This window comes from Gracilinanus agilis, chromosome 4 (assembly GCF_016433145.1).
Source record: "Gracilinanus agilis isolate LMUSP501 chromosome 4, AgileGrace, whole genome shotgun sequence".
In the NCBI taxonomy this organism is placed as follows: domain Eukaryota; kingdom Metazoa; phylum Chordata; class Mammalia; order Didelphimorphia; family Didelphidae; genus Gracilinanus; species Gracilinanus agilis.
In genome coordinates this window covers 434,013,175-434,031,211 of record NC_058133.1, presented here as the reverse complement: position 1 = coordinate 434,031,211, position 18,037 = coordinate 434,013,175, and the positions used below count along the sequence as shown (strand labels likewise).

The 18,037-nt window shown below is 36.1% G+C and overlaps 1 protein-coding gene and 1 pseudogene across 6 annotated transcripts in view; one reads left to right on the top strand and one right to left on the bottom strand.

The window, feature by feature from the left end:
* Positions 1-320: 320 nt before the first annotated feature.
* Positions 321-747, top strand: LOC123247149 (annotated as a pseudogene).
* Positions 748-9,272: 8,525 nt separating this feature from the next.
* The window catches only part of AFDN (afadin, adherens junction formation factor), a 189,074-nt gene continuing 180,309 nt past the window's right edge, over positions 9,273-18,037 (bottom strand). For 3 of the 6 annotated variants that reach the window (XM_044671893.1, XM_044671896.1, XM_044671894.1), the window contains 4 exons: positions 17,541-17,675; positions 13,938-14,226; positions 10,706-10,790; positions 9,273-9,441 (listed from right to left, as the gene is read on the bottom strand). In XM_044671893.1, coding sequence (XP_044527828.1) covers positions 9,288-9,441; positions 10,706-10,790; positions 13,938-14,226; positions 17,541-17,675 — 663 coding nt within the window. In that variant the 3' untranslated portion in view covers positions 9,273-9,287. Of the gene's footprint in view, positions 9,442-10,705; positions 10,791-13,721; positions 14,227-17,540; positions 17,676-18,037 lie in introns of all 6 variants that reach the window. The other 3 variants (XM_044671892.1, XM_044671895.1, XM_044671897.1) reach the window with 3 other exon arrangements.

Sequence of the window (18,037 nt, the reverse complement as noted above, 5' to 3'; positions counted from 1 at the left end):
ATTTTGTCACTATTGAGATAATTGTGGTTTGGTGTTTTTTTTTAATGTGATTATCTTATTTTCCTAAAGTTGAACCATTTTTGCATCCCTGGCATAAATCCAACTTGGTTGCATTTAATGATTTATTGGATGTTATTGCTGTCTGTTTTGATAGGATTTTATTTACATTTTTGAATCAGTATACATTGACATGTTAATTTATTCTTCTTTTATGAATTATACTTCCCTGCATTAGGTATGAGAACTGTATCTCATTAAAAGATTCTCATAGCTCGCCTCGGTCGCTTCAGCGTTGCCTGTTATCCTATCTTTGTGGGGCCATGGCATTCACTGCCTTCTGCTACATGCTGGCACTGCTGCTCACTGCCGGGCTCATCTTTCAACATCTGGCACATTATAGCATTTTATGAGCTGAAGACTGATTACAAGAATCCTATAGACCAATGTAATACACTCAATCCTCTTGTGCTTCCAGAATATCTCATCTACGCTTTCTTCTGTGTCATGTTTCTCTGTAGAACAGAGTGGCTTACACTGGGTCTCAATATGCCACTCTTGGCATATCCTATTTGGAGGTATATGAGTAGACCTGTGATGAGTGGACCAGGACTTTATGATCCTACAACCACCATGAACGCAGATATTCTAGCATACTGTCAGAAAGAAGGGTGGTGCAAATTAGCTTTTTATTTACTATCATTTTTTTACTACCTATATGGCATGATTTCTGTTTTGGTGAGCTCTTAAGATGATATTCAACAGACTCAGTCCAGTTAAAGTGCATGCAAAAGCCACAAAGTTGAAAGGATTCTGTTCAACAAGAACCTGTTTCCAAGATTAGCTTATGGAATATGATCAGTTACTTAAAAAAAAAAGACTCCTTAATTTTAAAATATTTCCACGTTTTTTATTTGTGGACTTTCCATATGTTGTGCTCAGACAGAGAAATTAAATGGAATTACATATAAATGAATGTAAAAGGATTACCTCTGGTATTGACAGGTTTGAACTTGTACTCCCTAAGAACAGCCATAATTTTCTGAATAATTGTATTAATTATTGACTGTCCTTAGCCTATTGGAAGCTTTTGTTTATAGGAGCTTATAGTAGCTTATTTTGGTTCTATTGAAATACTAATTATAAATTAGTTGTAGAGATCAAGTGCTTTTGAAGGACTGAAAACTGTATATGTGACCTTGTGGAAAACCTCACAGGTTTCTTCATATATCATGTAGAAGATAACGTAGATATATTTGCAAAAATAAGGTTGATGGGATTTTTTTTCTTAACATTTGGATATTAGCCCTATATATTGCATGACCTAGGAATTTCCCATAATAGTTCCATACAATTCATATACTTTAATCCTTAAGCATAAGTGAACTTACTAAGAATATATACTAAATTATCTTGGAATGCATTTAAAGTTATCTTAAATGTTTTCATTTGTAGAAGTCACTTAGTAAGAAATTCGGTATTCTAATTATTGTTACAATCCAGTGATAAGGTATTCTTAAGGACTTGCTAGTTATACTTGTTATATGTTAGATGTTCAGAACAGAAAATGAGTGAGAATATTGTGTAACTACCTTGCTGTTCCTTAGTGCAATACAATAAAAGTCTAAATTTAAGACTTCTTTTCAGTACATTGTTTTTAAGACTGCAGAGAGCTACCTAAAATTGATTTATCTACAACTATAATAAATATGTGTTTAGTTTAGTTATATTTTAAACCAGTATCGTTATGGATTTTTAAAAAAAATTCTATTCCTAAGTGAAAAGGGGTCTTTTAAAATTTCTAGGCACACTAATCCTTGATTTTGACAGACTCATATAATTGAGATTTTTTTCCCCATTTGTTTAGGGTTTAAATGGCACTTTAAAAAAATTTTTAATAGGTTTTAATTTTTTTAAATAAATTTATTTCTGGCAAACTTTTAAAAAAGATTCTCATAGCAAAGAGACTTTAAAGGGAGGGGGGTGAGAAATAACATTTGCATAAAAATGTTTGTTGCTACTTTTTGTGATAGCAAAAAAAGTGGAAATTGAGGGGTTTTAAATCAATTGGAGAACAGTTGAACAAGCTGTGGTATGTGATAGTGATAGAATAGTATTGTACTCTAAGAAATGACAAGCAGGATGACTTCAAAAAAATCTAGAAAGACTCAAGATAATCCCAGAGATTCATGAAGAAAAATGCCATCTGTCCTCCAAGAGGGAACTGATGGGAGTCTGAAAGCCGACTGAAACATACTATATTTCACTTTCTACTTTTTTTTGTTTGAGATCTCCACAAAATGACTAATATGGGAAAGTGCATTGCATGACTGCATATGTAAAGTGTAAGGGTTGAATTAGGAGTTTTGACAAAATAAGAGAGCAGCTTTTAATAACTTAAGTTTTAATAAGAATATAGTAGAGTTGTAAATTAATATTATCCCTTTAAGCCAGAGAAAAGAAAATTAGCAGCTTTCGACAATGAACTATTAGTTTAATTAAAATAGAGATAGCAAAAGAATATAGTAAAATGAATATAGTAAAGGAGGGAAATACAGAAAAGAGGTGGAGAAAAAATTCCCTAGTGTCTAGACTAGTTATCCTATAACTATAACTACCTATGATATCTAAAACTGCCTATATTTACCTATAACTGCCTATAACTACCACTAATAACAACTACCCCACAAAGTTCCAACCCAATCCAGCCCAATCAAAATCAACCCAATCAGTGTTTAATCCAATCCCAATTAGGTCTTTCAATAAAGTCACCTTCCAAAAAGTTCAAGAAAGGAAAAAAAAACTAACAGCCCAAACCAAAAGCCAAAAAGCCTTCTAAAGGCTAAAGCCAAAAGCCCTCTCAGTAAGCTCAGGCCCGCCTTTATATTCCAGTAACTAAACACCAACCAGTAACTAATCATCAAAACTCATACCACCAGCAACCAACACCCAGTGACCAACTCATGCTCAGCAGCCAACTTCCCTGCAAATAACAGACCACAACTATCAGCAACTGACACAGTCCGCAACACTAGCTGGCCCCAGTAGGGGGCTCCCTGTTCCTACTTCCTGTCACTGTGAACTGGTTAATCCCTACACATCTCTATGGTAAGAGAACCTCCATTAGAGAATCTCTAAAGTAAGAGAACCTTAAATTAAAGAAAAGGAGTAAGAATTACAAAAGTCTATATCAGACTGTTTACAATCTCAACAAGCAGGAAAGGATAGAAAGGAGGGAAGGAGATTGGGAAGAAAAGAATTTAGAACTCAAAACTCAATTTTTTTTTAAAAAACGAATATAAAAAGATTGTTTTACATGTAATTGGAGAAAATATTTAAAAATTAAGATTCTTGTAGGTGCTTTTTAAAAAAATTTTTGAGAAAAATGAATGGCATGAGTACTAATTGTTCATTAAAAGTTTGATAGAATCCTTAAGTAAATCAGGCATGGGTGATTTTTTTTTTCCTACAGTAGTTTCTTTACAGCTGGTCCTTTTTGAGATTGGATGATCTTTATTTGCTCTTTTCTGTTTCAGTATTTTGTATTGTTTTAAGTCATTCTTTCATTTCTTTTGTGTTCTCAGGTTTTGGGGGGCATAAGTTTATTTAGAGGTCTGTTTTTTTAAATTTTCTGCCCTCTGATCAGATTGGCCAACATATCACTTGTAATATTTTTCTCAAAGAGCCAATTTTTAGTTTTGTTCACCGTTTCAACAGTATTTTCATTTCCACTTTATCTACTTCTATCATTTTTATTATCTCCTCTTTTGGGTTTATTTTTGGTTCGTTGGCTCATTTTTTAAAAATTCTCATTCCATTAATTAATCCTCTCCTTTTCTATTTTGTTATTGTCTGGAGGTGTTGGTTTTTTCCTTAAGGACTGCTTTAGCAACATTCCAAAAATTTTGAAATGTTCCATCACTGTCACTTTATTTCAGATAATTATTTATGATTTGTTGCTTAACCTACTCATTGTGATTATATATTTAAGTCTTCACTTGGGTCTGCATCTTTTATCATAATAGAAATTACTATTTTAATTGCATTATGGTATGTAAAGGATATGTGTACAATTTCCTTTTTATGTTTGTAATACCTTTCTACTAATGTATGGTTAATTATTGTAACAAAGTTCCATGTGATGCTGAAAAATATGCATGTTTTTTTAGCAGTCCCATTTAGGTGCCATAATTCTTTTTAGCTCATTTCTCCAGCAATTTGTTCAGTTCCATAGTTTCCCTTTTTTTTTTTTTACTTATCCAAAACTGATGGAAATTGAAATCTCCAATCATTAATCATCTTGTCTTTTTGTATTTCAGTTGTTTCCTTTACAAACTTACTTAGACAATATTAAGTTTAATATTGATATTGGTTTTTTATGTCTCCTTTCAGTATATTATTCTAAAGTGTGTGTGTATATATATATATATGTATATATATATATATATATACCTTTAATGTTTGTTTTTGCTTTGTCTGATAACATGACTGCAATTCCTGCTTTTTTTTATCCTTTCACTATATATTAAAAAATCTCCCCCCCCCCCAGTCTCTCATTTTACTTTTAGGAATATTTTTGCTTTTTAAAAAGTGTTTCTTGTAAGTAATAGATTATGAAGTTTTGTTTTCTTATCCATTCTCTCCCTTGTTAAGATTAATTCAGACTTTTAAATTATGAAGTTAATGAAGTTATGAAGTTAATGTTTACCTCCATTTTCACCCAAATTAAGATGTGTTCCCCACCTTCTTCCATTGTAAACACAGTGCTATTTCTCTTCAGTTATTTTAGCTTAATCTATTTAAAGACAACTTTTCCTACTAGTTTTTTTCCACCTTTAACCACAACCATTTCCCACCCTCCCCAGTTTGTTACTCTTTCCTCTTGATTTGGCATTTTGTTTGGTTCCTTTTCCCCTCTAATTATTTGGTTCTTCTGTTCTCATTTTTCTTCTCATTTATAGTCAAATATTATCTCCCTTCCATCTCTCCTTCCATTAAACTAAAAAAAAACATTTCCTGTGCTTCTTTTCAACAAAGGACTTTTTTCCTCATTCTCATGCTTCTCTGTTTATTCTAAACTGATTACTGGTTCACTGGCCCTATGCTTATTTAATCTTTTCTAACTCTCTATTCTTTGTGGATTTAAAATATTGCCTTCTGGATCTTGCTCCTTTAGCCCCATTCCTGTCTTTTGCCTCACTCTTACAATACCAGTTCCTGCAGGTTGATGGAGAAGATATTGCCCCATGATCAAATGGTCCTATTTTCCTGATTGTGCCATTGTTTACTGACTTTTGCCCTCCCTTTGGGGTCTTTACCCTGCCATTCTTCGGAGTGCTTTCCAGTTCTGCTGTTCCTTGAGGTGAGACAAGCAGTGACTCCATATCAAATCCCTCTGGATAATGTCTCTTTTTACAAAATCCCCATTTCCCTTTGAAGCATCTCTCTTTTCTCATAGGACCAAGAAGTAGGGCTGCTACCAGCCAACACTCAATGATTTCCCACTTTTATTTCCCCCTTTTTCAAGACTTGCCCTTGCCCATTCTCCTATAGGCTCTCTTCTTCCAGGGATAGTCATTATTTTTTATTCATTTGATTATGGCACATCCAGTATTTCCCTTGATCTTCCTCCACCCCCACCCCCACCCCCCCCTCTCCCTTTTATGTGTCTTCCCATTCTGTCACTTAGTTGCACAAAAACATATAGATCCAGGGACTGGGTTCAAATTTGACCTCAAACACTTCCTGGCTGTGACCCTGGACAAGTTATTTGATCTCCACTGCTCTTCTGTCTTGGAACAATATACAGTATTAATTCTAATATGGAAGGTAAAGTGGTTTGGATTTGTTGTTGTTGTTGTTGGGGGTTTTTTGGGGGGTGGCGGGGGGGGGGGAAAGGGGCAGATATAAAATTAGTAAATATTTTAACAAATGAAACTACAAAACAGTACATTTAAAAATTAAGTCAACAAGCAGGGATCCTTGTGGACAGATGGGTGGACTTCCATTTGTAGATGCATGCCCAATTCATTAATCTCCTCTTTCTCGTTTTTGTTAATATGGGTACTCAGGGATATAAATGAGTACTGCTTTTGTAGTATCCTCCAAATTTTGATGTTTCCTCATTGTCATTCTCTTCAATGAAATCATTCATTGTTTCTATGATTTGTTCTTTGACCAACCAGTTTGGAGAATCATATTATTTAATTTCCAATTGATTTTTTATTTGCCTCTCTATGTACCCTTACTAATTATAATTTTTACTGCATTATGTGGACTCCCATTTCTATCTGAGTTTTGCACAACTGTTTTAAAGTAGATTCTAAATGGGTATAGGAAGAAAAGAAGGGAATTGCAAAAGCAACTATCAAACACTATGAGTTGCCAAACATCATTCTGGGAGGGAATACAGAGAGAACAAGAAGACAACCTGGCCTCCAGGAGGAGGAGCGGAGCAAGGCCATAGGTTATCTCCCCTGGACACAGGGGATGGCTTGGACAGGTTCCCTGGGGGGAACCATTGAGGAAAAACAACAAATCCTTCATTAACCTCTTTGAACCACTTCACTCTTTCTTGGTTCATGATGAATAACAGGACAAAATATGCTTTCAAATAAGACACTTGAAAGACAAAATCACACACCAATTTTTCCTCATTTCTATTCATCACCCATCTCTCTGAAAAAGAGATTCCTTTTTTTCAGACGATATGACTACTTCTACAGAAACTGATCTAGACAAAATAGAGAATCGAGAAATAGAATACTTTTAGGTATATTTCCTACTCATATTCACTCATATTTATTTATTTATTCATGATGATTCACTTTTCCTCCCTCCTTGCCCTTCCTTTTATTACTTCTTGAAAACTAGGAGCTCTTCATTTGGGAACTTCAGCATTTTTCATACAGGATAAATGTTTGTGGATTTTGCCCGAGTCATGAGCAAATTGTGACCTCTCTGGATCTCAGTTTATTTATGTTTAAAATGGGAATTTGCCTATAGTATATATGTTAGTTTTAGTGAGGACTGAATTATGTAGAATGCTTTTTATATATATATTAGTAATTACTCTAACCTGAGAAAACACTTAGTATTCCACAAAAAAAAACCTGTTTGGGGAATATTAACTCTTAATTAACTCTTAAAGATCTTAGTTTAAAAAAAAATACAACACCTAAATACATACAAAGTTTATTAAAAATAGCTTGCAAGTGAAACACAGTAGAAATGGGAAACTACAGCAGTTTTGATGCTTTTTTTCATAATAATACACAATTATGAAAAGCACTTTTACATATATATTCACATTTTATTTGAATGCTCAATGATGGCCAAATCCACTTTTGGTTAAACCATTTACGGTTTCTAGATACATACATGTAATCATTATTATACAGTATGTATAGACATTTGTATGGTGGTTTTGTTTTTACTCCATCTTTTTTTTAGCTGTTGGGAGGGAAAATGTTAAATCATCCATAACATTTAATTTTTCCTTAAAGAAAAGTGCTGAATTTTTAGTCACTGTTAGGCTGCTAGTGTTCTCAAGAATTTGGGAGGGGCTTGCTTTTCCTGATTTTTCAGACAGGATAAGCATGCAAATCCTTCATAAACACTTTGAACCAGTTTACCTTCTTACTTCATATTGAACAGTTGAAATGGCAAAAGCACACTTTCAAATAAGAAACTGAAAGATGTAAAAAATATTTACACCTAAATTTTTCATTCATTTTCATTTATTATACAACTTATTAAAAGTGATTTATTTTCTAAGGCAGTGAAAATCTCTACCCTTTAAATATGGAAGTGTGCCTTTTCCCCTAACATATATTTATAAGAGAACAATATGGTACAGAAAAATCATATAAAACCCACATCAGGGTTTTGTCATATAGAAAATTTGTCTGGAATCACAACAATATATATCATTTTAATCTCACACATTGAAAAACAAACTCCTTATCCCAAACATCAGCCATATATCCCACAGCTGAAGGAATGACAGTGATGAAGTACAATAACAATTTAAAATTAAATAAGGCTATCATAGTGAGAAAAAATAGCTTGAACTGCCAAAGTCTATCTTCTTTTTATTTTTACAGTACATAAAATAATAACTACAGGTGCCAGACATGAAGACAATTTACTTAAAATTTCTTCTCTCAGCATATGTAAAAACAGTGTTCTAGAAACACAAAATAAATCCATTTCATTTACATAATTTCTATTCATCTAAGAATAGCTGATGTTTAAAATTTTACACTTTAATCTTCCCTTAACTTCTTTTAATTCACTTTATTCCTAGCCACAGGAAGCACATTAATACTTGTTATCTAGTGTATATCCTGTGGAGCATTCAGTTAAAAATTCTAAAAAATTTGGTCCTAAGTTATGAGAATACCATGACAGAAACTCTCTATCTCTTATTGATTAATTCTAAAATTACTCTGACATTCATAAGAAAAATAAAACCCAAAACAAAATATTCCAAGAGATTATCTCTCCGACTTTATTTTTAGATTTTACTTGTAAATTAAATACTTTGTGTAAATCAGAGAGGGTATTTGCTTTGATGAGGTGGAATGATTTCTCAGGTGTGCAGTTATTTTCCTTAAAATAACTTTAAATTGCTTTATTTTAAATTACTATACAGAGAATAAAGACTATTAAGGACTAAGTGTGCTCTCCTTAGTGTCCCTTAAGACACCTAGCATAGATGATATGCAAAGTAGCAGCTCATAAATAGCATGTGACAGTTATCAAACACTAATATGTTATCTCTTGTGAGATAAAATCAGAGACAAATTCTCCATTAAAGGAACATCTAGGCCTCAACAGATAGTGCACAGAATAGTCGGGCAGTTCAATCTATCTTCTCTCTCCCTCTGCTCAGCAGCTAAAATAAAGTGTTATAAAGACCAAGAAACAATTTCTCCAACATATGCTACATGTTCAGTTACAGAAGAGGGCAGGGTGAAGAATTATTCCCTCTTTTTTTTTTAAAAAAAAAGAGTTCCCTTCATGTGATTCATATCATTAAAAAATATTTTTTACAGTGCTTTAATAGTATAAACCACAGGGTTCTTGGTAAATATTCAATATTCCATATATCGCAACATCTCTAATTCTCAATGCACAGTTTAAGAAACAGAGGAATCACAAAATTTACAAAAAATAAGACTCCTCCCCTTCCTCCTCCTATAAGTCCTATAACCTTGGAGAATTTCCAGCTAAATCCAATAAGGTGCCTCCCCCCCCCCCCCCTTTCCTCACACCTCCCTCTACTTTCATTTTGTATTCAATTCATTTTCCAGTTCTGTTAATTTCCTAGAAGCTTTTACTTTATTGGAGACATCTTGGCCCTGGGAAAAGAGACGCTGACGCTCCTTGAATGTCAGATTTTCAGGGGCTCCAGAAATTCCAGGTAAATCTGCCTCTTGGCTAAAAAGGAAGAAAAATAGCATTAAACCTCAGTTCCTTCTGATTAAAATACTTGTTACTAAAACTAAGGATAAAAATTTAAATTCTTGGTGATCAAGCAGAATTTCAAGGAGGCAGAGCCTTTATTTTCACTGCAAAGTAAATAGCTAAGTGAAGAAATTATCCTAACAAAGACAGCTGGCTCTACTTGTTAACTCTCTATTCCTTTTTCACTTCTGTTCTAGGTAAATCTGAGGTCCCTTCTAACTACTTTTTCACAAGGAGGTAAATCCTACAAGGTGAAGCATCTTAACAGAAGGAATGTTCTATGTTGGAGCCTCCTTGGAGCATCTTCAAAGACCTCTTTCTGAATGTCTCAGAAGCCCCTTCTACAGGGAGAAAATCGAGGAGGACATGTCATGGGCACTTGGGGGAGTCAGGAAGAGTGGAGGGGGTGCTATTCTGGCCTCAGTTGCTGACTGGGTGGCTCATCTGTCCAATGTGCCAGGGCAGGGAATGGGAAACCCCCTCTCCTAGCTCTCCCAAGAAAGAAGAGTCCAACATGACTGAAATGAGCAGCACCCACATGCTCTGCAGGCCAATCCCTGGCCCTCCCCATAGCTCTGCCCCACTTGCTGTGGCCCCTCTGCACACGCTGATGCTCTTGGCTTCCTCGAGGTCTCCCCCGGCCTGTGGCAGCCCACTCCAGGCTGCCCCCTTGATCGGGCTGTCCTTGGTCAGGGCTGATGGGATCCATATCAGAACTAGCCACCGTCCCCCAGGACAGGAGGAACAACTTCAGCTTCTCCACCCAGAGTATTAATTGCCTGCCAGTCTGACCCAAGAACCTGCCTTGAATCACTTCTAAACATTGTGGAAATCAGGGCACAACCTAGAACAGCCTTACACTATGGAAGAAACCTCCTGGACACCAAAGGCAAGATGAACTTGCCTCACAGAATCAAGGCAAGATGTCACATATTAAAATTCAGTCAGAAAATGAAGGGAATGGGGCAGCTAGGTGGCTGAGGAGATAGGAAGCCAGACCTGTAGACAGAAAGTCTTGGGTTCAAATTTGGCCTAAACACTGCCTACATGTGTGACCCTGGGCAAGTCACTTAAACACAGTTGCCTAGCCCTTTCAAGTCTTCTGCCTTGGAACTGAGAGCATCGATTCTAAGACAGAAATGAATTAATTTTTTTTCTTAAATAGAGACAGAATTTCAAGTATATACTCAATTTCACAGAAAAAGTTTCCTATTTGGGGAAAACTCTAACACTTCACCTTTTAGATCGTTTCTCTCTTGGATCTCTATAAACCTCATGGACACCAACGACCGCTCCAGTAGACCCAGTGTAAGAGCTCATTCCTTTGCAAATGAACACATAAAGAGATAAATAAATACACGTGTCAGGGTTAAGAAATAGACACAATGGCCCACCACCCTCCAAATGCATTTTTAAAACAAAGATTCAGTGCCTCAGAAATAACTGAAACTTGGAATTACTGAACTAAGAAGGGCTTTTGGATATAGCCCTTTTGAATAGTCCATGAAACATGATGTGTAAATTGACATGTTCTGGTGATGGGAACAATCCAAGTACTATAACCAAATATTATTTTCCCATATAGCTATTATTCAATGGAAAAGCTAAGACATAACAGATAAGTCCCTGACTGACATGAACTTTCTTTCTAAATACCTATCCGAGGTTGAAAAATAGAAAAAAACTTGTTTAAATACCATGCCATCCAATTTTCCATTTCACAATGAGTCCATTTTAAAGGACGTTTAATAACATTGAGCTTATAAAGTACTTTAATACAGAACTTACTCTCCTCTGTGTATACACCCAAAGTAACATCCCAATTAAAACCCAACAAAAATATTTAATACTACAAAAGGAAAACGATGGCAAGGAAGGCTACAAGTCCTGCATACCAAATTAAATGTCACGATTTTTTTCTCACTTTTTGCCAATTAAATTTATCTTTGCTTAGATGTGTTGCACAAAAATGAAGGAATCTTAATGTGTATCTCCTACTTAAAAATAAAAGAAAGCTTTGCCAGAACACTCATTATTTATTCTTATTCAATGTATTTGGAGAGGGAAAAGTTCAGTTCTTCCTTAATTACCAGTTTTCCAGCACTGCATCTTTATTTCTGATTTAGTTCAGTTCATGAATTACTGGGTAGCAAACCATCCTCATCAAAGGCCCAAAAGACTAAACACTGACTCATTCTAATTTGAAATGCTCTATTTTCAAAATCAATTGAGATCAGATGTCGTGAATTTCGACAAGTTGTTTTGAATGCCATGCCAATTATCACCTTTCCAATTTGTTTCAATTAACTTCTTTTTCAGTCATATCTTGTGAGCCTTAATGCGAGAAGCAATGTTGGTTTCTTCCACTGATATAGGAATACCTCTTCAATATTTTCAGTTTCCGTTAACAATACATTTTATAGTATAAGATGAATATGCAAAGTGATTCTGCATTTGTCAGAAATCAACTTATAAATAACTACAACTAACTGGATAAAATCAGAAGCTCCCCATTTTTATGTTGGAATCCCCATATGCAATCTCATTCTGCAAATTATCCAGTGGAAGGAACTGAGTACAAATTGCAGAAGCGTGCTTTGGCAAAGTGAGAGCAACTAAAAGACAAGACAGCTGTAAGAACTGCAAGGTGACAGTGTTAGTGGAGATGGAGAGGTGACGGTGTACAAAGAGTTCTGCGATTGGGGCAAGCAACTGTACTTTACGAAGAGAGTCTTCAGAGAAGCTCGAGCAATCAGATGCAGGACATAACCTGCTCCACTGTGATATTTTAAGTGTAAAATAAAATAAGGATTAGTAGTATGACTAAAAGCTAAGAAGATTAAAAGGAGAAATCTAAATACAATATTCCTTAAGTGGTACCAAAACTCAAATTAACTTGGGGCATTAACAGTTACAATTTTCTTTGTAATTGAATGAGTATAGTGTTATTTTATTCAAAATTTTATAATTTGTGTGTTTATAAATAATGCTAAGAATTTTTTAAAAAGAAAATTTCTTTTGAATACTTGAAATATCTGAAAACATATTTTATTACATTTTGAATCCTCACTTAGGATACAAACGTCAATTTGAAAAATTCAGGATGAGTCTGTCCAAGACTGGTTTACAATGGTAGAAGCCATAGTTATGCTGAATTGAATGAGCCATGTCTGAGGTAATCAAAAACAGAAATAAATTTCTTAATTTTAAAGTTAAGTCTTTAGCTTTGTAAGAGATTTTTTTTTAAATTTAAACTCTTAACTTCTGTGTATTGGCTCCAAGGCAGAAGAGTGGTAAGGGTGGGCAATGGGGGTCAAGTGACTTGCCCAGGGTCACACAGCGAGGGAAGTGTCCGAGGCCGGATTTGAACCTAGAACCTCCTGTCTCTAGGCCTGGCTCTCAATCCACTGAGCTACCCAGCTGCCCCCTTGTAAGAGATTTCTATTATTATGCTATTCAGAAAAATCTCAAAAAGCTCATCAGATGCATGAAAAGTCTTTATATCTAAGAAAATTTATCACTGAAATCCCAATTTTCTTTAGGTAATAAAATCAGACTAAATAGATAGCCTGATCCAGTCAGAAGCATGGTAGTGCTCTCCAGTCAACTGCAAGGGTTACAATTCAGTGCCAACTCCATCTGTAGTGGGAACTCGTGCCTAAGTGCTGCGTACTAAGACTAAAAAGAGACAGTGGTGAAAAGAGGCCAGTTAGAGAAGAGTGGAGAGCATTTCAATGAGGAAGAGGCTGTGTGAGCCGGGGGCGGCTGGCCTGCCGTAGGCTAGCTACCAGTGCCCTGTGGCCAGGCCCTGGGCCCGGGACAGCCGCATGGGGCATTTCATCCACCACAGAGTCCTCCTGGGGTGAAGTCATGACAAGCTTAATAGGAAGTATGTGCTGAAGTCCCCCCAAGGCATGGAAAGGTTGCTCCTTCCACCAAATACCAAGACTCTTTCAAGGCGAGAATGAAAGCCCAGACCAACAGTACTTCCAACAGATTAGGGAGGTGTGCACGGAGAAGAATCGATTGTGTTGGTTTGATCAAAGATGTGAATTTTTAAAGTGCAAAAGGAATCGGAGAGAATTGAACATGGACGGAAAGGAGGATTCACAGAGACAGGGCGTGGGAAGGCGGAGAGCGATCCCGTGCCAGAGCAGTGATGGGGAATCGAATCACAGAGTGCGGATCATCTAGAGCTACATCATCACGCAGGGAGCCGGGGAGAAAGAGGCGGCTTGGGGCTGCTTCTCTACCTTTGGGGCCGCTGGCCTGGTAGAAGGCGGGCTTTTTTGGTGGGGGAGGGGGCTGGCCTGTTGTGTGAGCAGTACTGTTGGCATTGAGCGAGGGTGGCTGGAATGAGGTGGAAAGATAGATGCCGTCGGAGACCGGGCGCGGCTGCTGTGGCGGCTTAGGGGCGGCAGGAGGGAAGTCCCCGTAAGATTTTCTCGTGCAGGAGTACTTATCCTGACCTGCTAGGCCGGAGTCCTCCTCCTCCTCCTCCTCATTGTATGCAACAAACTTGGCAGTGTACACCGAGTCGGGGGAGAGGACCTGCGTTTTGAGGTAAGAGGTGTTTCGTTGAGGTGGGGGAGGAGGAGCGTTAGCGGAGGGGGTTAGGGGTGGGAGTTCATAGTCCCGTGGAAGTGGCGGTCTGTACAGACCAGGCTCGTCAGGCTCCAGCAGCCTCCGCTCCGCTTCGTCGTGCTGTCGGCGCCTTTCAGCTTCCAGGCGGTTGTAATACCCTTCCTCCTGTCGCCTCTGCAGGCGGGAATAAACAAAGGTGCAAGGATCAGGCGAGGAAGAGGCACGGAGCGGACCCAACTATGGCCTGGTGGGGATTTTTAAGATCCTCCAATCCCGCTCTAACACCAGGCTGAATCCATTTAGCAGTGTAAACAACACATTTATTATTTTAAAAAATGCTCGCTCAGATCATCCTGGAGATCTTGTTCTCTGAAGAATAACAGACAGAGCTTCTGCATTTCGGGTTAGTTATGATCCTGACTAAATGGATGGGAGACTGGAAGACCCATCAATCCGGGTTCCATCCCTCTTCTTTTTCTAATCATTTGAAAGGGACCATTTCTAATTTAAACCATAAACATTAACTTACCTGTTACTGTAAAGTTTTTAAAAATCAGGGGGAAATTCTATAAATAAGCTACAAAGTTAGGGTTCTAGTAACTGCTATTTTAGGAGGTATTGACCTCTAAGCTATTTTTATACATATTTTCTGAAGTCCTAAATTCAAATACATAACCATTCTTTGGAAATATATTTCTTAAAACTAAATCATCTACCTTACCTCCTGTTTTTCAAAGGGTATTTAATTTTTTTAAAAAGTGAATTGAAAAGACATAATGTTCCCCAAGTAAACAGCACATGCTTTTCACAGTTCTTAATTCATATTTTAAAAATGTACTCCCTAATAGACAGACAATGAAAAAGTTAGGCATCAATAGCAACAGGAACAAGAATTTGAATATGTTGACACACATGATACATTTTCGACATACATCTGCACAGACTGTAATTGACAGTATGTTAACGAAATTAGCTATTTTCACAATTAAAAATATAATAGCACATTTTCTTAAAGATTGACAAAAGCTTCAAAGAAGGACAAGTGAAGGTGAAATAGGGGAAAGAGTGTTTAGATTGTTTTTGAAACAAAAGTTTTATTCTTTAGCTTGGAAAACTTTTAGTACTGAATATTGGAAGAACAAACACTTTCCAAACTCCTCTTTACCAAATACTCCTAATTTTGGCGGTTCCTTTGGCACGGCAATAACAGTTACAGCTGCTCTTTTTTTTTTTGTTGTTAATTTTTTTTGCCTGTTTCTTCTCCTTACATGGCATAGAAAAGTGCTTCAACCTCTAAATATCTTAAGATTTGGATAGATTATCATTCAAAAAATATATGCCAATCTCTGATGTTCGTTTTAATACACCATGTTCTCCTCATTCTAATAAGCAAGTTATCTCCAAGAGCTAACAGTCTCTGGTTGAGGAAATAATGGAAAAGACATTTTATCTTATCCTCATAGAGCACAAAATTTCTAGAAAAATCATTAAATTCAGTGTTACGCCTATACATTTTAAGCAATCACTAAAAATCCTAATAAGTTAGTTTACTACCTGCCAATTTCACAAAGACAGGCTGTTTCAACAACATTTAAGAGGGGACTCAGTAAGTATTCATTAGCTGCCATCTTTTACTTAACTTAATGAAGGATAAATTCTAGCAAATTCCAGAAAGTTTCTGAGATAACAATATCTCACGAGCAGATATAATTGCATGACACAAGGAAACTTTATTCTAACCAACAAATAACAATCTTCTTCTATAACAAAGCAAAGCCATTGATTTTGGACAACCTCAGTATAAAACATAACTTCCAACTCCCAGTTTCATTGACCCATCATCAAATAAAGCAGTAGTTGCTAAAATACAATTGCAGTCAATATAGCCAGGAAGTATGAGGATGCATATTCAAAAATCAAAGTCAAAGTCTTGCTCAACATAATTAATCTAGCTTCCTCTCCAATTGTATATTTTGATGCTAAAACTACAGCCTATCTTTTGGCAAATCTCTAGGCTATTATAACTTTGTACCTAAAGCAGAAGAAGCTCTTGGTAGTTGTACAGGTTTTACTGAAGCCTTTTTAAAAATTTTTTGAGTCTTAAAGAATGTAAGATAGTCAAGTTAGCACTAAGAAGTCAAATCCTTAAAAATAACCAGAAAAAGCAATTCCATGGATTAGCAGAAGATCACAAAATATCCAGAATGCTGACTGGTTCTGGTTTTGCAAGTCTATGTTCCTCTGGTCTGTAGTACTTATATAATGACCATCAGTTTCCATTTACAAATATAATATAAACTCATTATAGTTAGAATCTGTCTTGAATGTTCGATTTCTGAGAATATCCCATAAGCTGTTTGGATCCACCACAAAGCATTATCATAAATATTGAGAGAGTAAAAGCTTATAATGGACATGAAAACCATCTATTTCAATATACATTGTGGTTCCTCATGGTATTTTCTCCAACTCTCTTTTAAACGAATGTTCCAACAATTTTATTTTTTGACTACTTAATATTCCATTTTGACAAATATTTCCTGAGTATTACTTTATTTTGTACTTCCTACTAATATACTTCATTGGACTAATGAAGAAGTTGTGAATAATCAAAGATTCTGAGTTTTCCCCATATGAAGTTGTGAGAATCAGAGGCTTCTTAGAAGGAAAGAGACAAAGAATAACAGCTTCTCCAAAATCACATACAGCAACAAGCAGTGATCTCAGAACAAACCAAACAGTGCAAATGGTGATTAGAACCTCTCGTACATCAAAGGACCTCAGCAAACATAAGAGATACTTAATATTTTAATATTAAGTTCACTTGTATGAGCACAAGATGCAAGATCTGAACAATGTAAGATTCCCAATTCCTGAGAATATCTGCTAAAAGTCATTGCTACTTCAAAATATAATTCAAAGGAAAGGGCTGCTTGAATGAAACAGCTAATATCTGGAAATCAACAAATATTGATGTTGGGTTGTTTTTTAGCAGACTAAGCATGTTAACATACTAAAATTAAATCTTCCTCTTTCAATATTCTGTAAGTCATTGTTCTATTTGAATAGAATAAGATCTCCAGCATTAATTAGGATTGAGTTAACTGAGTAGATTAAACTTTTTGATGTTCCGTAAATAAAATGATCTAACAAATATCACCATTACAACAACATGCTATTTAGCATCAGATATGGGTTATAAACCCAGGTTAAATGGATTCTTTAGACAGAGGCCCCCTGCTGAACAGATCAAGTATTGGAGTTCAAGTGCTTGAGAGAGATATAGGAGCTTGGAGACAAAGTTCAGAAGAGAGGTAGGTGGAGCCAGACTAGGTTAGAGTTTTTGGTCCAATAATAAGTTTAGGATCCAGGCCCTGTTTTTGTCATGTGCATCTTAGGGATATGTATTTCTATCTCCCTTTGCCCAAGCCAAACATTAATGTTTGGGCTAAGTTGATAATTTCTAGCTGCCCTCAGAGGACCATAACCTTTTCTTCAGCATCTCGCTTTGCTCGCTCCTCCTCTTGGCGCCGACGATCTTCTTCCTGCCTGGCCCTGTCTTCTGCTTCCCGTTTACGAATCTCTTCTAACTGTTGTTGGCGTCTGCGTTCTTCATCCTGTAACTAACAAAGATTTGACTTTAATTTGTGAGAAACCAACTGCTTCAGGACAAGATACAAGAACCCCATAATAACATAACACATCACATATACACACACACAAGTAGAAAACAACATACCAGATTTAACTCAATGAGGCAGAACAGCAGTAGCAAATCATTTAAGATCATTTCAAAAATGCCTGAAATTTTATTCTCTTAACCATACTTTTTCTTGTATACAATTCTGATAACAGAAAAATACAATTGCAGTAAGGAAGAAAATTTTGTATTAAGAATTTCCTCTTTCACTGGGAAGGGTTCTTATTTTACAGGAGAGGGAAGTGAATGCTCAGAGGTTAAGTGACTTCCCCAAGATCACATCAA